Here is a 25,914-nt window from a genome sequence, read left to right as displayed (position 1 = left end):
CCTCATCCATCGTAATCAAGGTGGGTCAATTTTTGAAGTGGGAGGAGCCGAAGTGTGGCACATCGTCGGGACCGGATACCTGTCCGGCACACCGAAGAAAGCTTCCGAAGAGTGGCCTTCCGAATGGTTCTACATCGACAATGTCACTCTACCTGACCCCGTCCGTATGGGCCTCCCCGAGTTTTCAAGTGCTCCGCTGAAGAAACGCCATAGCTGGCATCCTCGGAGCCTCGAGGAAGAGGATAGTGCAAAGATCAGCCTGTTGCCGGGCAAGATTAAAACGCTTGCCCAGTCCGGATTGTCAATAGTCAAGGTAATGGCGATCTCTATAGCGCGGGCGGTCCAGCCACTCCAATACAGAGGGCTGCCCATGTGGCATTATAACAGGGAATACAACGCCTCACGCTATGGTCGGAAGGGCCCGAAGACCCCCGCTGCCCTGGCCAAAATACTGGTCAAGCCGTATAAAGGGGAGAAGGAGGAGTTCACCCGTCTCCAATATCGAGATAGATTTTCCATGTATAATCCTCCGAGCTGGGTAAGCTTCAGCTCCACTATTTTACTCTTGTCCCTGAATCATTCTTGATAGGCAGTATCTTATCCGCTTATAACAGGAATGGCGAAAGGCTGTCGAGGGGATCCATGACCCTGCTCCTCAGCCGGAGAATCGCAACCGGGATCTTGACCCCGGATATGAGGAAGATCCGGACATATTTGTGGAGCTCGAGGATGGAATATTCTATTAGATGAGCTATGACAGTACAGATGTACCCATCATCGCTGATTACCCCGGTCTCCTTCCTGCTTCACTTGTAAGTAATCCGGAGATACCTTGTCCAAGAGAGTTTTCTCATTCCTCCTCACCCACCGCATTGTCCTGTGCTCAAAAGGGGAGGCGTTCGGTGCGCCATGCTGCCCCGGGGGCATCTCCGAAGAGAGCGTCCCGCACACCAGGCAAGCCTTTGAAGAGGAAGGCAAACGAAGATACGGTCGAGCCTTCATCAAAGAGGTATGGATTTGAAAATATGCACCTTGGCAGTCACATCCAACTGTGACCTTTCTGTTTACCATGTATCAGGAAAAAGGTGTGCCGGACTATATCCGGGGGTCCGGCCGGTCATACTTCCCGCAGCCAGGATCCAGATCCTGCTGTGAAGGCGGGGGCTGATGCGGGGGTGACGCCGGACTGTCCTGCAGCTGAGGATTCAGATGATGTATCCGTCACCAACTCAGAAGTGGAGAGCGCCATGAAGCATCAGCGTCGCAGGGCCGTTTTACAAGACCCTGGTTTTTCAGAAGAGACATTTAACGCCTTTAGCTCGGCTGATGCATATATTCGAGCTGCTCGAGATGGGCTTAACAGAGCCACAAAGCAGCATTTAAAAGATGTGCAGGTAAGTTTACTTTGTCTGACTATGATAACCATATGCCAGTAGCCCCCGAGACTTGAAGCAGTTGGTACAAATGATTTAAGGATCATTGTGTAACCAGGTTCTTATGGAGAAGAACGACCTGCTAGCCCAAGAGCTGGAAAAGTGTCGGACACAGCTATCTGCTGCTACTGTCTAACTGGAACAACTAAAGAAGGCGTCCTCTGGTAATATTTTCCTCCATCGAGAAACAAAAAATGATATTCCAGCTATGTTGAAACTGCTGCTTTGTCTCATAACAGGGTCATCGGACCAACTGTAAGAGAAACTGGAGGCCGCTCAAATGAGCAAAAAATAGGCGAAGAGACAACATGCCGCAGGCAAGCGCGTTCTGACCCGAGTTAGACAGGAGAAGAACAAACTCCAGGATTCAAACACCAAACTGGGCGAAGAACTAAAAGATGTGCGAGCCCAGCTGGCCGACTCCGTGAAGGAGAACAAAAAGCTGTGAGGCGGCATATTCAGTACGTGGTATGCATATCCGACTAGTTCCGTTAAGGGTTCCTTTCCCTGGGTGTGCATGCGTTAGAGCGCATGCCCGAACTGTGATTGAAAAAATCGCAATATATATATATATATATATATATATCTTCTGGGGGTTCGCAAATGGAGCAAATACAAAAAACATCTTTAATTCACCGACCGAATATTCCCTTAAGAACGCCAAGCTTTCGGCTTCACCCAGTCTGAGGTACACATCCGGATGACCCGACAGTAACAATTGAAGAGGTGCTCCCTTTATGCCCTAGCCAAACTAACGGGAACGTAGGGCATAAGCACAGGAGCCAGGCAACCCAACTTGGCCAAAACTTAAGTCATATCGATGCATATAATGGCGAATAAAAGGTACATATGGGGAAAACCACATATGTGATGAGCTTGATGCCCGGAGAATAATAGCAAGCTTTTGTACAAGAAGCCCCCAGGTATAATGGACGTACATATTTAAAGGCATATGTGTGCGTCCGAGGTGGGCGATCTAACCGCACGAAAGCTTTAAGGCTAAAGAGAAAAACTAAAAGAGAGAGAAATAAGAAAAAAAAAGTATTATGGAAACAGCAAGGAGAAGGAGATGAACAAAGAGTTCGGCGCTTAGGCATAGAATCTTTGGAGTCTGGCCGCGTTCCAGGGGTTCGGCTCGAGGCGATTGTCCGACGCATCACACAGGCGGTACGCTCCTCCGGTGAGGACTTCATCGACGATGAAGGGACCCTCCCATTTGGGCTTGAGTTTGTCATTTTTCTTCTCCGGCAAGCGTAGAACGAGTTCGCCAACGTTATAAGTCTTGGCTCGTACTTCTCTGCTTTGATATCTACGGGCTTGTTGTTGATAAAATGCGGAACGGGCTTTTGCGGCGTCACGCTCCTCCTCCAGGGCGTCTAGGTTGTCCTGCCGATCGAGCTTGGCCTCTCTCTCTCTTCGTACATGCGCACCCGAGGTGAGTCATGTATAATGCCGTAGGGTAGCACAACCTCTGCGCCGTACACCATGAAAAAAGGTGTGAATCCGGTAGTTCGGTTGGGCGTGGTCCGCAGCCCCTAGAGTACGGAGTCAAGCTCCTCGACCCAGTGTGCATCTAATTCCTTCAAAGACCGCACCAGCCTGGGTTTGATGCCGCTCATTATAAGACCGTTGGCCCGTTCGACTTGACCGTTTGTCTGCGGATGATAGACAGAGGCGTAATCGAGCTTGATGCCCAGATTAGCGCACCAGGTTTTCACTTTGTCGGCTGTGAAATTAGAGCCGTTATCAGTGATGATGCTGTGTGGGACACCATAACGGTGTACGACGCCGGATATAAATTCTATCACCGGCCTGGACTCAGCCGTTTTAACTGGTTTGGCCTCTATCCACTTAGTGAATTTATCCACCATGACCAGCAGATATTTTTTCTTATGGCTTCCTCCTTTAAGGGGTCCAACCATGTCCAGTCCTCAGACTGCAAAAGGCCAAGTGATGGGGATTGTTTGTAGGGCAGTGGGGGCATGTGGCTTTGATTAGCGAAGAGTTGGCATCCGACGCAATGTTGGACAAGGTCATGTGCATCTTCTCAGGCCGTCGGCCAATAAAACCTTGTACGGAAAGCCTTGCTAACAAGGGCCCGAGCTGCGGCGTGGTGCCTGCTGAGACCGGCATGAATCTCAGCCAAGAGCTGCCGGCCCTCCTCCTCAGAGATGCATCTTTGAAGGACTCCGGTAGCGCTTTTCTTATAGAGTTCTCCACCGTGAAACTTGTAGGCCTTCGAATGCAGGACAATGCGGCGGGCCTCATTCTGATCCTCAGGGAGTTCCTTCCTATTAAGGTAGCCAAGAAGGGTTCGGTCCATGGGGCAATGACTTCCATAATGAGATGGGCCAACGGTGTTATTTCGGTGGCTGAGCCTCCGATGATATCGGTGTGTTCGGAATCTGGGGTTGTGTTCGGATCCGGACTAGCGTTGCCGCTTTCCCCTTGCCACACCACGGATGGCTTAAAAGCCTTTCCAGAAAGATGTTAGGTGGGACTGGGTCGCGCTTGGTGCCGATACGAGCAAGAACGTCCGCCGCTTGATTACTTTCTCGGGCCACGTGATGAAACTCGAGTCCCTCGAACCGAGCCAACATTTTTAGGACGGCATTACGATAAGCTGCCATCTTCAGATCTTTGGCGTCGAAGTATCCATTTATTTGAGACATTGCAAGGTTTGAGTCCCCGTGCACTTCCAGGCGTTGTATGCCCATGGAGACAGCCATCCGGAGACCATGCAATAAGGCTCGTATTCGGCTGCATTATTGGAGTCTGTGTATAGTATTTGGAGTACGTATTGAACGACGTCTCCTGTGGGGGACGTCAAAACGACGCCCGCTCCCAGCCCTGCCAACATTTTGGAGCCATCGAAGTACATAACCCAGTTGGAATATGTGCCGTACTCTTTAGGGAGTTCGGCCTCTGTCCATTTGGCGACGAAGCCAGCCAGTACTTGGGATTTAACATCTCAAGGTGGTTTGTATGTAATATCAAATGGAAGGAGCTCAATGGCCCATTTGGAAATCCGGCCCATGGCATCGCGGTTGTTTATTATGTCATTGAGTGGTACTTTGGAAGCCACCGTGATCGAACACTCCTGGAAGTAGTGTCGTAGCTTTCGGGATGCCATGAAGACCGTGTATGCTATCTTTTGATAATGCGGGTACCGGGATTTGCATGGTGTAAGGACAATGGATACGTAGTATACTGGCTTCTGAAGCAAGAATTTATGTCTGTCCTGTTCTCGTTCAACTAAGAGCACAGCGCTCACCACTTGATGTGTTGCCGATATGTATAGCAACATGGGTTCGCCGACGTTTGGCGCGGCCAGGATTGGGTTGCTCGCTAGGAGCGTTTTTATTTCTTCCAGTCCGGCTGTTGCCGCGTTCGTCCACTCGAAGTGATCAGTTCACCGTAGAAGACGATAGAGTGGCAGTGCCTTTTCTCCCAATCTGGAGATAAAGCGGCTTAGAGCTGCCATGCAACCCGCGAGTTTTTGGACTTGTTTAAGGTCTGTTGGTGTAGCCAACTATGACAGAGCTCGGATTTTGGCTGGATTTGCTTCAATTTCTCTATTGGAGACGATGAAGCCCAGCAGCTTTCCTGCGGGGACGCCAAAAACACACTTTTCCAGATTGAGCTTAATGTCATATGCGCGGAGGTTGTCAAATGTGAGGCGTAGGTCGTCTATTACTGTTTCGACGTGCCTTGTCTTGATTACGACATCGTCCACATAGGCTTCAACTGTCTTTCCGATCTGTTTCTCCAGGCATGTTTGGATCATGCGTTGGTAGGTGGCGCCGGCGTTCTTGAGCCCGAAGGGCATGGTGTTGAAGCAGAATGGCCCATATGGGGCGATGAATGTTGTTGCAGCTTGGTCAGACTCCTTCATTTTGATTTGATGGTGTCTGTAATATGCGTCGAGAAAACACAGTGAGTCGTGTCCTGCGGTAGCATCAATGATTTGATCAATGCGGGGGAGGGGGAAGGGATCCTTAGGGCAAGCCTTATTGAGGTATTTAAAATCAACACACAAGCGCCAGGATTTATCCTTCTTTGGTACCATCACTAGGTTTACCACCCAGTCCGGATGTTTTAATTCTCTAATGAATCCGGCCTCAATTAGCTTGGCTAGCTCCTCTCCCATGGCTTGACGTTTGGGTTCGAAAAAGCGCCGTAGTGTTTGTTTGACCGGTTTGTATCCCTTTAATATGTTGAGGGTGTCCTCGGCCAGTTTGCGCGGGGTACTTGGCATGTCAGAAGGGTGCCAAGCGAATATATCCCAGTTTTCGCGAAGAAAATCCCTTAGCGCGGCATCGACCATTGGTTCTAGTTGTGCCCCAATAGATGTTGTCTTTTTCGGGTCCATTGGATGGACCTGGAATTTGACTATTTCTTCCGCTGGCTTGAAGGAGGTGGAATTGGGGCATTTGTCTAAGATCACATCGTCCCTGTCCACCGTGGAGCGTAGTGCGGTTAATTCTTCGGCCATGAGGGCTTTAGATAATGCCTCAAGGGCCAGGGATGCGGTTTTATTTTCGGCGCAGAGTGTTATGTGCGGATCACTGGCGAGAGTGATTATGCCTTTGGGCCCGGGCATCTTAAGCTTCATGTACCCGTAATGAGGTACAACTTGGAAGCGTGTAAATGCCTCCCGCCCCAAAAGGGAGTGATATCCGCTATTGAAAGGGGCCACTTGGAAGGTTATTTCTTCGGACCGATAATTCTCCAGCGTGCCAAATACCACGTCGAGTGTTATTTTTCCCGCACACCGCGCCTCCCGACTGGGAATAATTCCTCAGAAGGTCGTGCTGCTTTGCTCAATGCGGCTCCTATCTATTTCCATTTTGTGGAGTGTATCTTCGTAGATGAGGTTTAGTCCACTGCCGCCGTCCATGAGGACCTTGGTGAGCCGAAAGCCGTCCACGATTGGACTGAGGACCAAGGCGGCTGGTGCTCGGACTGTCCTGTATTTTGGTTCGTCACTGGCATTAAAAGTTATAGTTGTGTCGTTCCAGGGGTTTATTGCTGCTATTTGACAGACTTCGGCGAGTCCGCAGAGTGCTCTTTTGCGCCTATTGTTTGAGGCGAATGTCTCGAAGACTGTCAGTACTTTGGGGTTGTTGTCCTCTGGGGGGTGTTGTTCTGGGTTATTCTTGGCGAGGATATCCTCGCCGCTCTTGGCCACTTGTCGGAGTATCCAACATGCTCTAAGGCTATGTGTTGGTATGTTATCCGGTGTTGCGTGTATTTTGCATGGCCCATCGAGCTATCCTTCCAGAACGGTTCCGCGCCCCGTACTGGACTTATATTTCTTTACTATTGAACTGGGTGTGTTGCAAGGGTGCGCCCTTTTCGCCTGAATGAGGGGTTGAGTGGGGACCGATTATTCCCAACGGGCTGCTTGAGTTTTCCAGGCGCTTTCCATTGCGCTGTACTTCTGTACGATAGTTGCCAAGTCAGCGAAGTGTAGGATGCGACGGCGGTTAATGGCGTTAAGGATTCCTTCGTCCCTGCAATTGTTGCGGAACACTAAGATCGCTTCCTCGCCGTGGCAATCTTTAATCTTGTTTTTGACAAGAAGGAATCTGGCCCAAAAGTGGTGGACTGTTTCCTGAGACTGCTGTTGTATGCTCATGAGAGCGCTTGTATTCGGGTGGGTGGGTGGATTCAAATCTGAACCCTGACCCGGTTTTGGATCTGGAGTCTGAAGGTCTTCCCAACTTAACAGACCGGGCTCCGGGATATCCACTGATTTCTTATGCCCGTCGTCCGATTCTATGCTCGGAGGGCAGGATGCATCTCCTCACAGGTAGGTGTCCGGCTCTTCGAGACCGGAGAACTGGACATAGTCTGTCCTTAGTATGGAGGAAGAGTTGTCGACTCGCTCCTCGACTACCGCTATCTGGTGGGTGATCGGTGGAGATTTGATTTCTCTCTGATCGGGTTTAAGCCCAATTCGATCGTAGTCTGTAGCGACCCCCCAAGGCGGCGATGCGATCTAGGAGCTCATTTAAGGACGAAAGCTCCGCTGGATCCATCTGCTTGGAGTGTTCGGAGTCGATACGAAGGGGGGTTTTGATGACCCGAGAGGTCATCGTCGGCTTAACGACCGAACGGGCGGTCATAGTAAAGCTGCCCAGGCGGAGGGTTTGACCTGGAGCCAGCGTTCCTCTGGTGGTGATATTATGCTTGAGAACAAGGCGAGACATCGATCCTGTCGTCCACGTCACAGTGGAACTCTCAATGAAAGCACCAATGTCGGTGTCAAAACCGGCGGATCCTGGGTAGGGGTGAGGAAGTTTGGGATTAGGGGGTCCTCGGATAGCCAAACTATATCCCTTGGCCGAACTATTGGACTATGAAGATACAAGATTGAAGACTTCGTCCCGTGTCCGGATGGGACTCTCCTTTGCGTGGAAGGCAAGCTTGGTGATTCGGATATGTAGATCTCCTCCCTTGTAACCGGCTCTGTGTAACCCTAGCCCCCTTTGGTGTCTATATAAACCGGAGGGTTTAGTCCGTAGGACAACAACAATCATACCATAGGCTAGCTTCTAGGGTTTAGCCTCTCCGATCTCGTGGTAGATCAACTCTTGTAATACTCATATCATCAAGATCAATCAAGTAGGAAGTAGGGTATTACCTCCATCGAGAGGGCCTGAACCTGGGTAAACATTGTGTCCCCTGCCTCCTGTTACCATCCGCCTTAGACGCACAGTTCGGGACCCCCTACCCGAGATCTGCCGGTTTTGACACCAACATTGGTGCTTTCATTGAGAGTTCCACTATGCTGTCACAATCAAGGCTTGATGGCTCCTTCGATCATCGGCAGCGATGTGATCCAGGGTGAGGTTTTCCTCCCTTGACAGATCTTCATATTCGGCGGCTTCGTACTGCGGGCCAATTCGCTCGGCCATCTGGAGTAGATTGAGAGCTACGCCCCTGGCCATCAGGTCAAGTTTGGAAGCTTGAACTATACCGCCGACATCCGCAGAGACTTGATCTTCGACGGATTCGAACCCATGTTAGGTGCGCCGCACAGTCACGATGAGCATGATTTAGCTCTGTCGTCGGACAGTGTTCGGGAGATCACACCTGTAACTACTCCGGCCCTCAATCCGGAACAGATCACGCTATCTGAGGACGGGTGGATGGACCCTGCCACGGAGGCCGCATACTCAGCGGCGATAGAGCCGAATACCGACTTCACCTCCTATGAGACCTGTGTTGCCGGACACTCGGATTCGTCCCCGGCCACAGACTCCGAATCGCTCGCGTCTGTGCCCATCGAATCTAATTGGGCACCGATCATGGAGTTCACTTCCGCGGATATCTTTCAGCACTCGCCCCTAGGCGACGTGCTAAACTCATTATGGTCTCTCTCCTTGTCAGGAGACCCTTGGCCGAACTATGTCCGGCTCGAGTGAGAAGCGGACGGCGAAGAAATTCGTTCCCCACCCACCACCCACTTAGTAGCCACTGTCAACGACCTAACCGACATGCTCGACTTCGACTCCGAAGACATCGACGGTATGGACGACGATGCGGGAGACGAACAGGAACCACCGCCCACAGGGCGCTGGACTGCCACCTCATCGTATGATATATACATGGTGGACACCCCCAAAGAAAGCGATGGCAATAAGGCAACGGAGGATAATCCCCCCGAGAAGCAATCCAAGAACCGGCGTCATCGGCGCCGCCCTAAGCCCCGCCATAGCAAAAATAGTGATACCGGCACAGGAGACAATAACGCTCCAAATAGTGTCGAAGACAAAGTTAATCCCCTCCAGCCAGGCTTTGAGCAGGAGGATGGGCAAGCCAGCCCTAAGGAACAGGCATCAGATGGAGAATCAGAGGATGACAATTACATGCCTCTCTCCGAAGACAAGGTGAGCCTCGGCAACAAAGAATTTATCACGCCTGAGGATCCCGTCGAAGAGGAGCGCTTCAAGCGCCGGCTTATTGCCATAGCAAAAAGCCTAAACAAAAAGCAGCAACAACTTCAAGCTGAGCAAGATCTGCTAGCGGATAGATGGACTGAGGTCCTGGCAGCCGAGGAACAAAAACTCGAGCGCCCAATCAAAAGTTTCCCAAAGCGTAGGTTGCTACCCCAACTCGAAGAGGAAGCATTAAAGCCTGCGCTTCCAGCGTATGATGCGGCAGACCGGCCACCTCGTGGCCGGGACAAAGTGGCATATAAGCCTGAAGTCCAGCCCGCACCCCGTCGCCAGTCAAACAAAAATAGCAAGGCCCTGGGTAACACACAGGACCTGCGAGACGTATTGGAAAACAAAGCAGGACACAAAAGATCGATCTTCGGATCACAAGGGCGCGCCCCAACACATGATGACGACCGTCATGCCGGATATACCAAAAGCAAATCTGGTCGGGCCGAACACAGCAGACAAGACTCGTACGAACTGCGTCGTGACATAGCCCGGCATAGAGGCGCCACACCCCCCCTATGCTTCACTGATGAAGTAATGGATCATGAATTCCTAGAAGGGTTTAAACCCGTGAACATTGAATCATATGATGGTACTACTGACCCCGCGGTATGGATAGAGGATTTCTTCCTCCACATTCACATGGCCCGCGGGGAAGACAAAGTTAAAACTCAAAGGACCAGCTCGACATTGGCTAAATAGCTTGCTAGCAAACTCCATCGGAAGTTGGGAGAACCTGGCAAACGCATTCCTGGACAACTTCCAGGGCACTTATGTGCGACCACCGGATGCTGATGATTTAAGTCACATAACCCAACAGCCCGGAGAGTCATTCAGGAAATTTTGGACTCAGTTCCTAACCAAAAAGAACCAAATTGTGGACTGTCCGGGATGCCGAAGCCCTAGCGGCCTTTAAGCACAACATCCATGACGAGTGGCTCGCCAAACATCTCGGCCAAGAGAAGCCAAAGTCCATGGCAGCCCTCACAACACTCATGACCCGCTTCTGCGTGGGCGAGGATAGCTGGTTGGCCCGTAGCAACAACACAGCAAGCAACCCTGGCACATCGGAGGCCAAAGACGGCAATGGCAAGCCACGTCGCAGCAGATACAAGCGCCGCAACAACGGTGATAACACCGAAGACACGGCAGTCAATGCCGGATTCAGTGGCTCTAAATCCGGTCAGCGGAAAAAGCCGTTCAAAAGAAACAATCCGGGCCCGTCCAGTTTGGACCGCATACTCGACCGCTCATGTCAAATTCACGGCACCCCCGATAAGCCAGCCAACCACACCAACAGAGAATGCTAGGTGTTCAAACAGGCCGACAAGTTGAATGCCGAAAGCAAGGAAAAGGGGTTGCATCGCGACGACGAGGAGGATCCCCGGCCGCCGAACACAGGAGGACAGAAGAAATTTCCTCCCCAAGTGAAAACGGTGAACATGATATACGCAACCCATATCCCCAAGCGGGAATGGAAGCATGCACTCAGGGACGTCTACGCGATGGAGCCAGTCGCCCCAAAATTCAACCCATGGTCTTCTTGTCCGATCACTTTTGATCGCAGGGACCACCCCACTAGTATCCGTCATGGCGGTTCTGCCACATTGGTCTTTGATCCTATCATTAACGGATTCCACCTCACTCGAGTCCTTATGGACGGTGGCAGCAGCCTGAACCTGCTTTATCAGGATACGGTGCGCAAAATGGGTATAGACCCCTTGAGGATCAAACCCACAAAAACCACCTTCAAAGGTGTCATACCAAGTGTAGAGGCCTGTTGCACTGGCTCAATCACACTGGAAGTGGTCTTCGGATCTCCGGATAACTTCCAAAGCGAACAGTTAATCTTCGATATCGTCCCCTTCCTTAGTGGTTATCACGCACTACTCGGACGAACCTCATTCGCTAGATTCAATGCGGTACCGCATTATGCATACCTCAAGCTCAAAATGCCACGACCTCGCGGGGTTATAACAGTTAACGGAAACACAGAACGCTCGCTCCGCATGGAGGAGCACATTGCGGCCCTTGCAGCAGAAGTGCAAAGCAGCCTTTTGAGGCAAACCGCCAATTTGGCGACAAGGTCCATAGACACATTCAAGCGAGTCTGGAATAACCTGCAACAGAATCACCAGGCACGTTCAGAGATCGCCTAGCAATTCAGCCTCCGTCCTAGTCCCAGTCAAGCGACGAAATTTGTGCCGCGTGTACATAACTACGCACTAAAGATACCATGGGTATAGGCGGAGGCACGGCTATGGCACGTCCCACAATGCGGTTCAACCGCCTCGGGACCAGTATATCTTTATCATTTTCTTCCTTTCAGGACCCTATTCTCTGGAGGCCCTCTCCGATAGCTAGATCATCGGACCAATCACGGGAGGGAAGCACCAAGGGAGCAAGAAGCTTTGACATACAAGGGAATCCCCAAGTGGTCTCTCATACTAATCGTTATACCTGTTTTACATACCCGCACGCAGCTCGCCCTTGTATCGGACATGTCAGATAGTCCTATTTTTTCTTATTGTATTACTTATACACATACGCTTTGACGTATCCTATAAATAACAATGCACATCGTCAGCTTATTATTACATTTCTTCATCTTCTTTTTTTCCTTGTTTGTCTATTCATGACAAGTTGCTCCCGTACATTCTGGTACGTTCAGTACGCCAGGGGCTTCAGTGTACCCCATAACACGGCAAGAAAAGTCCGAACACTTTCGACAGTGCGGCACCTCGAACTTATAGCATTATATGAATCAACTCTGAATCATGTCTTGGGTCAATAGTTGGGTTTGCCCGACTCCCATGTTTTGGTGCCTTACATTCCGCTATATCGGCTAAGGTAGCACTGGGAGAACTACTGCGATTGTGTCCCGATTCTTCCGGACGAGCACCTCAGTAGAGAAAGCCGAAAACTGACTGTCATGATGGGGTGAGAGCTGGTCACTGTTCGAGAGGTCCCAAATCCCTAAAGATTTTTTCTGCTTCAGGCGAGGAGTCAGCCTTGTCCGATTTAGGCGTTCATAGCGCCCCAAGTTTGGCCTTCCGAATACTAGGGGCTTCGCCAAAATTTAAAATTGTAGACTTCTATGGCTAAGTGAGAGTGCTAAAGCTTTATAGTTTGATTGCCCGGTTCATTGCGCTGAATACCTCCTTCGAAGGACCCAAAACTGGGATAAAGAGTGATCAAATTTATCCCGAACACCTCAGTACTAGCTACATGGGGGCAGAAGCCGAGGACTAGCCAACTCTCAGATTTTATAAACGGCCGCACAGAAGGTAATATTTTAAATCAACAAGCGTTATATAGCGCAGGTGAACTCGTTTTCATATTACAGGATCACATGAGTACATTCATTCAAATATTACATCCTTAGAACATTCCTCCGCCACAAGGCGGGCACCCTTCAGGACGCTGTCATAATACTTTTCGAGGTGGCGATTCTCCTTGCCCTCCAGCGGCCCCTCCTTCACCAGCTTCTCGGCGTCCATCTTCGCCCAGTGCACTTTCGCTCGGGCAAAAGCCCTGAAGCACCCTCAATGCAGACGGACTGCTTCATGACTTCAAGCTGTCAGCAGGCATTCACAAGCCGCCTCACCAGACCGAAGTAGCTGCTAGGCAGGGGCTCGCCAGGCCACATCCAGACTATGATGCCCTTCATGGCCTGTTCGGCCGCCTTGTGGAGCTCGACTAGTTGCTTCAACTGGTCGCTCAAGGGCATCGGATGTTCGGTCCCAGTATACTGAGACCAGAACAACTTCTCCGTCGAGCTCCCTTCCTCGGCCCGGTAAAATTCTGTGGCATCAGACACACTGCGGGGAAGATCTGCGAACGCTCCTGGAGAGCTCCGAACTCGGGTAAGTAAAAGGAAAGTTTCCTTCACATGCTTGCTTTGCATAATGAATTCCTTACCCGCCGCTATCTTCTGGACCGCCTGAAGCTCCTGGAGGGCCTTGTGGGCTTCGGCCTTGGCATTTTTTGCGTTCTCAAGGGCCTTCGCAAGCTCAGACCCTTGCGTCTTAGAGTCACGTTCCAAGGACTCATATTTTTTGACGATATCCTGGAGCTCTTGCTGCACCTCGCCGACTCGAGCCTCTTGCTTCTCGCGCTTGGTGCGCTCCTTGGCCGCTTTGTCTTCGGCCTCGGAGAGTGCCTCCTTCAGGGCCGCCACTTCGGTCGTGGCCCCTAGAAACATTCATGATGATCCTGTGACTTAACAACCACATTCTTTTTTTATTCCTTATCAATATACGGACGGGTATTACTTACCTTTGTTCTCTTCGAGCTGCCTCTTGGTAAGGCCGAGCTCTTTTTTGGACCGCTCAAGGTCCCGCTTCAGTATGGATACCTCCGCAGTGCGAGCGGCAGCGGCCAGCAGCGAAGCCTACTTATTCACATAAGACACATTCTGATTAGACTCTTGTGATTATTATTTGATCCTCTGTTCAGCCTTTCTTTGCGAATGCCAAACAGAGCATCAGGGGCTACTGTCTATGCTATAACATTTTCTTATAAATTGATTACTTACCTCAAAGCCTATTAGGAGGTTGGCACAGGCTTCAGCCAGTCCGCTTTTAGCAGGCTGAACCTTCTCTACCACCGCACTCATGACAGTGCGGTGCTCTTCGTCAATGGAAGCGCCGCGAAGCACTTCCAGCAAGTTGTCCGGTGCCTCTGAATGGCAGAGGCCATCGGCACAGACGACTCGCCCCCCTCAGTGAGGGGTCGCCTGACAGAGTCCGGAACCACTGGAGGTTCCGGCGCAGTATTCGGCTGAGGGCCGGACTTGCTGCCCCTGTCATTAAGGCCCATGGGAGCCTTTCCTCCCATGCGCCCGGCGTCTGGGAGGTCGCCTTGGGGCGCCCCCAGAACTACCTTCCCTTGGCTTGGTGCCCTTTGGGAAAACACCTCAGCGTCGTCCGTAGGGCGGGGGGAGGAGGCGGTCGGGAGCGAATCAATGTTCATCTCCGACAGGCCTAGAGACCCATCCGAAGAGGATACGTCGAGACGGTCCTTGGGTGGGCTGCATGATCATGTTCGGCATGATAAGAAACAATAAAACGAAATATACCAGAACTGTTATGGTATCCGGATACTTATGACTTCGCCAAGGGCTTGTCCCTAGGCAACCACTCCTCGTAGTTGAACGCGGCCGTGGTGGAGCGGTCCGGAAGGAGGGCTCTTCCCTTCTTGGACCCTTCGGCCTCCCCGGATGGGGCGGCCTTCCTTTTCTTATCTCCCTCGACTGGAGGGGGAGAATTTTCCTCTTCCTCCTCCTCGTCTTCATGGGAGGAGGGCGTCTCGGTGTTATCGGACGACGAGTCCGATACAACCTTGCACTGGAGACCTTTCCTGGTCCCCGCGGCCTTCTTCTTGGCCTTCTTCTCCGGCGCCTCAAAGGGCGCCGGAACCAGCATCTCCGTCAGGAGAGTACTTGCTGGATCTTCGGGCAGTGGGGCCAGACAGTCGATCCGCTCCGCTGTCGCGACCCATTCCTGTCAAATAATGTGGAGGCTCAGATCCCTCACATAATTATACTAGGGAAAGAAACGCCTTATGAGATGTAAGGAGCTTACCGGATTAGCAGGGCGCTTTGCGCTGAGTCCGCGATCCTCGATAAGGGGAGGAGGTACCTCGGCAGACTTGAATAGCACCCTCCAGATGTCCTGGTGCGTCGTGTCGAAGAGCTCTCGCAGCGTCTGGTGCCTTGCCGAGTCAAACTCCCACATATTGAATGCCTGTCTTTGACACGGGAGGATCCGACGAAAGAGCATGACCTGGACCACGTTGACACACTTCATTTTCTTGCTTATCATGTTTTTAACACAGTTCTGGAGTCCGGTCAGCTCCACCGATGAACCCCAAGATAAGCCCTTCTCCTTCCAGGAGGTTAGCCGCATGGGGATGTCGGATCAGAATTCAGGGGCCGCCACCCAGTTGGTGTCGCACGGCTCGGTGATGTAGAACCACCCTGATTGCCACCCCTTCACGGTCTCCACATAGGAGCCTTCGAGCCAGGTGACGTTGGGCATTTTACCCACCATGGCGCCTCCACACTCCGCTTGCTGGCCGACCACCAGCTTCGGTTTAACATTGAAGGTCTTCAGCCACAGGCCGAAGTGGGGCTTCATGCGGAGGAAAGCCTCGCACACGACGATAAACGCAGAGATGTTGAGGATGAAATTGGGGGCCAGATCATGGAAGTCCAGCCCGTAGTAGAACATGAGCCCGCAGACAAATGGGTGGAGGGGAAATCCCAGCCCGCGGACGAAATGGGTAAGGAATACAACCCTTTCGTGGGGCTCGGGGGTAGGAACGATCTGCCCCGCGCCTGGGAGCCGGTGCGCGATATCTGCGGCCAGGTATTCGGCTTCCCAGAGCTTCGTGATGTTCTCCTCCGTAACGGAGGAGGCCATCCACTTGCCTCCCGCTCTGGACATGTTTGGAGTGTTCTGCGGAGAAGATGCGAACTTGGGCGCTGGAGCTCGAGTGCACGAGAATGGATAGGTAGGGAAGAAGAAGGTGTGGGTAAAAAAGAGGATACCTTATCCCTTTATAAGGGCGGTAGAAACTGCGTGCCTCCCCACTTGCCTGGTAAAACTCGCTTATTCCCCAAGCGTCGTGATTGATGGCGCGGTTGGGTTACCCACGCCCGTATTGATGATGATCCCGGGATAAGGGGACACGATCTCTGCTTCGACAAGACGTGCCAAGAAAACCGCCTCGCAATATGTGCAGTAGCTAGTTGAGAAAAATGGTTCGAATAATAACCGGGGCCATGGTGTGATATCACGTTATGAAAAGTTGTCAGCAGATTAGATTTGTGGAAATATTATACTCTCTACGGTGGTATGTGGAATTTGTTTTGCAGAGCCGGACACTATCCTTGTGTTCAAAATCTTCTATGGAGTATTCGGAGGAGGAACCCGCCTTGCAATGCCGAAGACAATCTACGCGTCGGACTCATCGTCATTGAAGCCTGGTTCAGGGGCTACTAAGGGAGTCCAGGATTAGGGGGTCCTCGGACAGCCGGACTATATCCCTTGGCCGGACTGTTGGACTATGAAGATACAAGATTAAAGACTTCGTCCCGTGTCCGGATGGGACTCTCCTTTGCGTGGAAGGCAAGCTTGGCGATTCGAATATGTAGATCTCCTCCCTTGTAACCGACTCTGTGTAACCCTAGCCCCCTTCGGTGTCTATATAAACCGGAGGGTTTAGTCCATAGGACAACAACAGTCATACCATAGGCTAGCTTCTAGGGTTTAGCCTCTCCGATCTCGTGGTAGATCAACTCTTGTAATACTCATATCATCAAGATCAATCAAGCAGGAAGTAGGGTATTACCTCCATCGAGAGGGCCCGAACCTGGGTAAACATTGTGTCCCCCGCCTCCTGTTACCATCCGCCTTAGACGCACAGTTCGGGACCCCCTACCCGAGATCCGCCGGTTTTCACACCGACAAGGGGGTCCCAAACTGTGCGTCTAAGGTCGATGATAACAGGAGACAGGGGACATGATGTTTACCCAGGTTTGGGCCCTCTCTATGGAGGTAATACCCTACGTCCTGCTTGATTGATCTTGATGAATATGAGTATTACAAGAGTTGATCTACCACGAGATCATAATGGCTAAACCCTAGAGGTCTAGTCTGGCTATGATTATGAGGATTCAGCCTATCTACGGACCTAGCCCTCCGGTTTATATAGACACGTGAGGGATCTAGGGTTACACAAGTTCAGTTACAGAGAAAGGAATCTACATAGTTGGCCGCCAAGCTTGCCTTCCACGCCAAGGAAAGTCTCTCGGACACGTGTGCAGTCTTCGGTCTTCATATCTTCACAGCCCATCAATCCGGCCCATGGCTAACACGCCGGACACCCGAGGATCCCTCAGTCCAGGACTCCCTCAGGATCCTTGCAAGAGAAGGAGGAGCAGCGCCGAGACTGTTCAACCAATTAAGGTAAGTCACACTATATTACAATTACCAAGACATCCTATTTGCCTAACATTGTGCTTGCGTAGGGTTCTTCACTTGTAACCCAGTCATTGGGCCATTGATTAAAAACCCCTCCACTCACTACTATATGATATTCTAACTTTTTTGTAAATCAGATGTATGTAGACACATTTTAATGTGTCTGTTCACTCATTACGGATGTAGTCTACTTTTAAATATCTAAAACATCTTATAGTATAGTGAACAGTGTGAAACTGCTTCCTGCCATGGTAGAGTTGTCGATGTCATAAATGTCATAACCAAACGTATATTCACATCATTAGCCTCCCTATCATTACTAGGAGAATGATGTGATAGACAAGCCCATCCGTTAGCATAGCATAATGATCGTTAAGTTCTATTACTATTGCTTTCTTCATGACTTATACAAATTCCTTTGACTATGAGATTATGCAACTCCCGGATACCGAAGAGGTATCTTTGGGCCCTCTCGGTAGTGCACATCATAATAAGCCTTGCAACCAATGTGACTAATGAGTTAGTTGCGGGACGATGCATTACAGAACGAGTAAAGAGACTTGCCGGTAACGAGATTGAACTAGGTATGGAGATACCGACGATCGAATCTCGGGCAAGTAACATACCGACGACAAAGGGAATAATGTATGTTGTCATTACGGTATGACCGAGAAAGATCTTCGTAGAATATGTGGGAACCAATATGATCATCCAGGTTCCGCTGTTGGTTATTGACCAGAGAGGTGTCTTGGTCATGTCTACATAGTTCTCGAACCCGTAGGGTCCGCATGCTTAACGTTCGATGATGATTTTGTATTATATGAGTTATGTAATTTGGTGACCGGATGTTGTTTGGAGTCCCGGATGAGATCACGGACATGACGAGGAGTCTCGAAATGGTCGAGAGGTAAAGATTCATATATTGGACGATGATATTCGGACACCGGAAGTGTTCCGGAGGTACCGGGTGCATATCGGGTCACCGGAAGGGGTTCTGGGCATTCCCTGACAACTACATGGGCCTTAATGGGCCAAGAGGGGGACAGACCAGCCCCTAAGGGGCTGGTGCTCCCCTCCCATGTGGGCTGGCCAAATTGGAGTAGAAAAGGGAAGGAGGAAAGGAAAAAGGGAATAGGATTCCCCTCCCCCCTCTTCCCTTCCTACTCCGAATAGGAATAGGAAAAGGGGGAGACCGAATTGGGAGGACCCCAAGTAGGATTCCTCCTACTTGGGGCGCCCCCTTGGTTGCCTCTCCTCCCCTCCAACCTATACATATGAAGGGGGGCACCGCTAGAACACACAACAAACATTGTTAGCCGTGTGCGGCGCCCCCCTCCAAGTTTACGCCTCCGGTCATATTCACGTAGTGCTTAGGCGAAGCCCTGCGTGGATCACTTCACCATCACCGTCACCACGCCGTCGAGCTGACGAAACTCTCCCTCGACACTTTGCTGGATCAAGAGTTCGAGGGACGTCATCGAGCTGAATGTGTGCAGAACTCAGAGGTTCCATATGTTCGGTACTTGATTGGTAGAAACGATAAGAAGTTCGACTACATCAACCACGTTGTCAAACGCTTTCGCTTTCGGTCTATGAGGGTACATGGACATACTCCCCCCTCTCGTTGCTATGCATCTCCTAGATAGATCTTGCATGAGCGTAGGAATTTTTTTGAAATTGCATGCTATGTTCCCCAACAGTGGCATCCGAGCCAGGTTTATGCATAGACGATATGCATGAGTAAAAACAAAGAGTTGTGGGCGGTGATCGTCATACTTCTTACCACCAATGTCTTATTTTGATTCGGCAGTATTGTTGGATGAAGCGGCCCAGACCAACCTTACATGACCACGTTCATGAGACTGGTTCCACCGACAGACATGCAACTAGTTTTGCATGAAGGTGGCTGGCGGGTGTCTGTTTCTCCAACTTTAGTTGAATCGAATTTGACTACGGCCAGTCCTTGTTGAAGGTTAAAATAGCAAACTTGATAAATCACCATTGTGGTTTTGATGCGTAGGTAAGAACGGTTCTTGCTAGAAGCCCATAGAAGCCACGTAAAACTTGCAACAACAAAGTAGAGGACGTCTAACTTGTTTTTGCAGGGCGTGTTGTGATGTGATATGGCCAAGACATGATGTGATATACGTTGTTGTATGAGATGATCATGTTTTGTAAAAGTTATCGGCAACTGGCAGGAGCTTATGGTTGTCGCTTTATTTTTTGAAATGCAAACGCCATGTAATTGCTTTACTTTATCACTATGCATTAACGATAGTTGTAGAAGCAATAGTTGGTGAGATGACAACGACGCTACGATGGAGATCAAGGTGTCAAGCCGGTGATGATGGAAATCATGACGGTCCTTTGGAGATGGAGATCAAAGGCACAAGATGATGGTGGCCACATCATGTCACATATTTTGATTGCATGTGATGTTTATCTTTTATGCATCTTATTTTGCTTAGTACGGCGGTAGCATTATAAGATGACCCCTCACTAAAATTTCAAGGTATAAGTGTTCTCCCTGAGTATGCACCGTTGCGACAGTTCGTCATGTCGAGACATCACGCGATGATCGGGTGTGATAAGCTCTACATTCACATACCATGTGTGCAAGGCAGTTTTGCACATGTGGAATACTCTGGTTAAACTTGACGAGCCTAGCATGTACAAACATGGCCTCGGAACACTAGAGACCGAAAGGACGAATGTGAATCATATAGTAGATATGATCAAAATAGAGATGTTCACCATTGAAGACTACTCCATCTCACATGATGATCGGACATGGATTAGTTGATTTGGATCACGTGATCATTTAGATGACTCAAGGGATGTCTATCTAAGTGGGAGTTCATAAGTAATATGATTAGTTGAACTTAATTTATCATGAACTTAGTCCTGTTAGTATTTGCATATCTATGTTGTAGATCAATGGCTCACGTTGTAGCTCCCCTATGTTTTTGATATGTTCCTAGGTAAAACTAAGATGAAAGATGATAGTAGCAACGATGCAGACTGGGTCCGTGATCTGAGGATTGTCCTCGTTGCTGCATAGAAGAATTATGTCCTTGATGCACCGCTAGGTGACAGGCCTATTGCAGGAGCAGATGCGGATGTTATGAACGTTTGACAAGCTCGGTATGATGACTACTTGATAGTTTAGTGCACCATGCTTTATGGCTTAGAACCGGGACTTCAGAAACGTTTTGAACACCACAGAGCATATAAGATGTTCCAAGAGTTGAAATTGGTATTTCAGACTCATGCTCATGTCGAGAGGTATGAGACCTCTGACAAGTACTTTGCCTATAGGATGGAGGAGAATGGCTCAACCAATGAGCATGTACTCAGAATGTCTAGGTAGTACAATCGCTTGAATCAAGTGGGAGTTAATCTTCCAGATAAGATAGTGATTGATAGAGTTCTCTAGTCACTATCATCAAGCTACTAGAACTTCGTGATGAACTATAATATGTGTAACATCCAAAAATTCTAAATTTTGGAATGTTATAATAAATAGATAGATTGATTGATTGTTTGATTGTTGTGTGATTGATTGAGTGAAATTCGAAAGTTTTTGAAAGTTAAAAGAGAGGGAATAAAAGGACTTTCCCAAACTTTCACCTTTTGCATTTTGATCTCCGTGAATTCAAATTCTTTTCAAATACAAAACCCTCGAGAGAAGATGACATGACTTATTCCATTTAAATAAATGAAAAGGGTTTTGAAAAGATTTGAATTTCATTTGGAAATATTTTTAATTCAGAAACTTCAAGCAACTCAATGATTTTCATGAGAGAAGATAAAATGACTTCTTCAAATTATATGAAATATGAGTTGGGAGTTTAAAAGGATCAAAATTTAAAATCCTTTTGAAATTATTTTCAATTTGGAGGTACCTGGGTTTTATTCAAATTATTTTTCTCCAAAAATAAAATATACAAAAAATAGGGTAACATGATTCCCTAGATCAGAAAATTGGAGAGAAATAAATTTGAATTAATTTTGGTATTTTTATAACGATTTTTATTGGATTTTATTAGATCAGTAGCACTCTTTGAATTATTTGAATTTCTGTGGATTTTATTTGACTCTAGGAAAAATGTTCAGCTTGTAGGAAATCTTTTTCTGAAAATTTTGATATATTATATGCCTATAGTATTTTTTAGTTATTTAAGGTTTTCTTTATTTTTTTCTTGGCGCTGTTTAAAAAAAACTTTCTTTCCCGACTCGGCCGGCCCAGCTAGCCAGCCAGGCCCAGGCCCAGCACGCCACCGCCTTCGTCCCCGACTCCAGCATCAGCACGCCGCCGCCGCTGTGTCCTTCACGGACACCGCCTCCCGCCGCCGCCACCTTGCCCCCTCCTCCACGCCTCACGCCTCCCCTCCGCCTTTATAAGCGCCGCCCGGGCCCTCTCCTCCTAGTCTCTCGCGTCGCCGCCGCCGCCGTCGGTTACCGCCGCCGCTTGCTACTGCTGCTCCTCCCGCGCCGCTCCTCGCCACCGCGCCACCTACCGCGCCGCCCGCGCCGCCGTAGTCGCCGCATCACCGCTGCCCGCGTCGCCGCTGCCCGCTCGCCGGAGCCGTCCGTCGCCGCAGCCGCATCTTGTCGCTGAAGCCGCCACTGTCACATCCCTAGCTTCTGGTGCTGCCTATTGTTTGCATCTTGCTTGCATCATGTTTAAATTTCTGAAAGTTGAATTGGGGAAAGCTGAAAGCCTCAGAAATCATTTCAAAAAAATGATCAACATTAAAAATTGCTTCAAATAAACCCAAGAAAATGTTCCTGTTAAGCTATAAAAATATTGGCAAGAGGTAAAATACAAACCAATATTTTTGGAGTCACAGAAATATTTATTTTGGGCATTTGAGTTAATCCAAAAATTATTTGCATTGGATTTATATAGGTGATATATTAACTATATGTCCAATAATTCTAATAATTGTTGAGGGGCTTTGGAATAATCCATTTAGTCCCTGCAAAAGTTGTCAGAAGCAGAAAAATTAGTTTGGTTCAAAAACCAAATTAAAACAAATGACAGAAATAGAAAAAAGGAACCAAAACACAAAAAAAGGATGAACCTCACTTGTAGCTGACCTAGCGCCCAGTTGGCCCAGTACTGTTGGAGGCCCAGCCCACCTGGCGACTTGCCAGTCGTCCTCAACCTCTGCCAGTAGGCAGAGGCAAAGGCGAGCACGGCGCGCGCTGAGGCCGCCACCTCCTCCCTGCCTGCCTCACGCCCCTGTGGCCTTCTCGCGACGCCCAGGAGACATGGACGAAGCCCCGCACCTCCCTGCCTCTCCCTCTCTCTCGCGCGCGCGCTCTCACCCCCTTCCCTGGATCTCTCTCTCTCTCTTGCCTGACCGCGCCGACGCCACCGACGAGCTCCACCATGGCCACAGCCACTCCCTCGCTCCCTCTCTGCGTCCCCGAGCTCCGCCACAACCCCGTGGACCAGCACACCCGACGCACGCGACCAGAAGAGGCCCCAGTCGACCGGAGCGTCGTCGTCTTCACCTCCGGTGCCCGGAGATTGACTCCATCAATTCGCCTCGTCCAGAGCGTCCCCGAGGCCGCTAACCTACCCTGCCGTGAGCTCCTCTTTCTCCTTCCCCTAACCACGTTGCTCTGCTCGTCCCCTAGCTAGCGCTGCTGCCGTGGCCGAGCTTCCCGTGCCGCCGGCCATGTCGCCGTCGCCGCTTTAGCCACCGCAGCTCGCTCCCGAGCGCGTCACTGCATTCAGGGCACTCGTCGGGGGCCTCCCAGTCCCTTAGCTGGCCTCCTAGCGCACCGCAGCCCCGCGCCCGCTCAAACCTGAACTCCGGCCACCGCCGCGAGCTCTGTTCCGGCGAGCTCCGGCCATCCCAGCTGCTGCTGCTTGCTGGAATGGATGCGGGCGAGTCCCAGCTCCATGTAGATGCCCTCCGCCGGCCATTTGGTCGCCGGAGGAGGAATCCCGAGCCCTCCGCCGTCTCGGGCTTCGCCGGCGACGAGCCGCGGGTCAACTCCGGCGAGTTGACCCGGGGGTTTGACCCCGTCTGACCAGGGTTTGACCACCCTGGGTCACTGACGCGTGGGGCCAGCCCTGCTAATTAACCCAGGTTAGTTTAATTAGCCTCTGACATGTGGGCCCAGGCCTTAACTAAACTAGATTAGGTTTAGTTTAATTTTAATTAACCTTGTTAGTTAACTGTGACACTGACCAGTGGGTCCCACTGGTCAGGTTTGACCTGGACCGGGTCTGTTGACCTGCTGAGGTCAGCATGACGCAATGCTGACGCAGTAATAGGTTTTTCTGGATTTATTCTTCCTCAGGAAATTCCAAAAAATAGTATAAACTTCTAAAATTCATAGTAAATCAACCGTAAGTCCAAATGAAATAAATTATATATGAAAAATTATCAGAAAAATTTAAGGAATCCATCTGTACCATTTTCATGCATGTTTGAGCAAGTTAACCTCACTGTTTAGGATGAAACATGATTAGGGTAAATTTCATAATAGGTTTGGAGTTGGAATTTGATGTAGTTTTGAATTCCACTTCAATTAAAATGACTTTCTGTTGCATTAGCCAAAATCATAGCATATTGCCATGTCATGATCATGCATCATATTGTTGCATTGCATTGATTGTATTCTTTCTGTGTTTGCCAGTGATTGTTCCCCCCGATAGACGTGGTTCCGACGATTGATCGATGACACCAATGAAGAACTATATTATCTTCAGAAGTGCCAGGCAAGCAAAACCCCCTTGTTCATTCCGATATAATCCCACTCTCTCGCTCCTGCTCTCTTTTACTGCATTAGGACAACAACATTTCAACTGTTACATGCTGCGGTAGCTGAACCCCTTTTCCTCTGCATGACCCGTCATTGCCACAGTAAATAGATGAAACCCACTAGCATAAGTAGGAGTTGCTTGAGCCCTGATGTGCCTACTCATTCATGCTTGATTGTCATGCCTGCTACTGCTTATAGTTGAGTCAAGTCTGATTCATTGGGGATGAATTGGAATGGTGTTGAACATGTCCTACTGTGTGAGCTAAGTGTGTGAACACGATTTGGTAAAAGTAGCGGTGAGAGGCCATGTAGGAGTACATGGTGGGTTGTCTCATTGCAGTCGTCCTCGGGAACTGAGTTCTGTGTTTGTGATCCATGAACAGTTACTACCACACATTGGGTTCCGGTAACTCGGCCCCTCTCGGCTTATTAATCAACTCGATCTCTGTCCAGGAGTTGCAACTAGTTTCTGGTGTTTGTAGGTTGTGTTAGTAATCTACCAAGTGGCACCCGATACAGGTGGGCTTGGGACAGACTAGACATAGTGGCACGGTGTACCAAGTGGCACCCGGATGGTGGGCTTGGGAACCCTGCACACATTGTTTGGGGCCGTGAGCGACACCCCGGCCGGATCTCCTTGCGGATGGAACCTGAATAGGCGATAAACCTGGACTAGAGACTTGTTGGTTAGTCAGGTCGTGGCCGACTCCCTCGCTCGGCTTCCGCTTGAAGGTTGCCGAGGTACATGACGTGTATAGGGCGATAAGTGGCGAGAGCGTGTGTGAAGAGGTACACCCCTGCAGGGTTATCATTATCTATTCGAATAGCCGGATTCCTCGGATATGGAAACTTGGACCCCTTGCATAGTTCATAGACAAGTGAAAGTGGATACTCTAAAACTCGCAAGATAAGCGTGAGTTCTATGGATGGCGTTCTCGCAGGGAGACGGGAGCGGATCCATAGTGGTGTATTGGTATGGTGAATTTGTGGACTCGTGTGCGCCACCTCAAAAGAGTTACTTGCAGTCGTAGTTCAGGTTAGCCACTGAGTCAAAGCTGGCTTGCTGCAGTTAAACTCCACCACCCCCTTTGTTGATACCGATGCATATGTAGTTAGTTTTGATGTAAGTCTTGCTGGGTACATTTGTACTCACGTTTGCTTAATTTATGTTTTTGCAGAGAGACTTCAGTCTCGCTAGTAGTTCCACATGGACTTCGATGTTTAGCTTGTTACCTCAGCTACGATCTTGTACCCTTGGGAGGGTCTGGTAGATAGTCAGGCTCCTCAGCCTTCTTTTTTTTAGTTTCCTGTACTCAGACAAGTTAAGCTTCTGCATGTGCTTGGTGCTTGTATGCTCTGTATGTTGGGTCATGAGACCCATGCTTGTAATATCTCGCTCCTCGGAGCCTAATGAATAAATACTTGAGTCGTAGAGTTATGTTGTGATGCCATGTTGTATTTACACATATCGAGCATATTGTGTGTATGATTGAAATGCTTGGTATGTGTGGGATCCAACAATCTAGTTGTTTATCCTTGGCAGCATCTCTTATGGGGAAATGTAGTCCAGTGCTTCCATGAGCCATAGTAGTCCGCTACAGCCCGGTTCACCGGAGTCCTGCTAGCCCAACACTACTGCTCCGGACACTTGACTGGTCGGCATGTGTTTCACTTCGTTCCTGTGTCTGTCCCTTTGGGGAAATGTCACGCGGTGACATCCGGAGTCCTGCCTAGCCTGCTACAGCCCGGGTT

General features: G+C 49.7%; 1 protein-coding gene across 1 annotated transcript; it reads right to left on the bottom strand.

Moving 5' to 3' along the window:
- Nucleotides 1–12,502: 12,502 nt before the first annotated feature.
- LOC147971374 (uncharacterized) lies at nucleotides 12,503–16,777 on the bottom strand. The gene is made up of 4 exons (XM_087523942.1): nucleotides 16,745–16,777; nucleotides 13,667–13,781; nucleotides 13,141–13,582; nucleotides 12,503–12,566 (listed from the first exon to the last, which is right to left on the bottom strand). The coding sequence occupies exons 1-4, from the start codon at nucleotides 16,775–16,777 to the stop codon at nucleotides 12,503–12,505; spliced, it is 654 nt and encodes a 217-aa protein (XP_087380068.1).
- Nucleotides 16,778–25,914: the final 9,137 nt, after the last annotated feature.

The sequence above is a fragment of the Triticum urartu genome, chromosome 5A, assembly GCF_056163025.1.
Source record: "Triticum urartu cultivar PI428250 chromosome 5A, HENAU_Tu73, whole genome shotgun sequence".
Lineage (NCBI taxonomy): Eukaryota > Viridiplantae > Streptophyta > Magnoliopsida > Poales > Poaceae > Triticum > Triticum urartu.
Note: the sequence above shows the minus strand (reverse complement) of the source record. Positions and strands in the feature narration are given on the sequence as shown.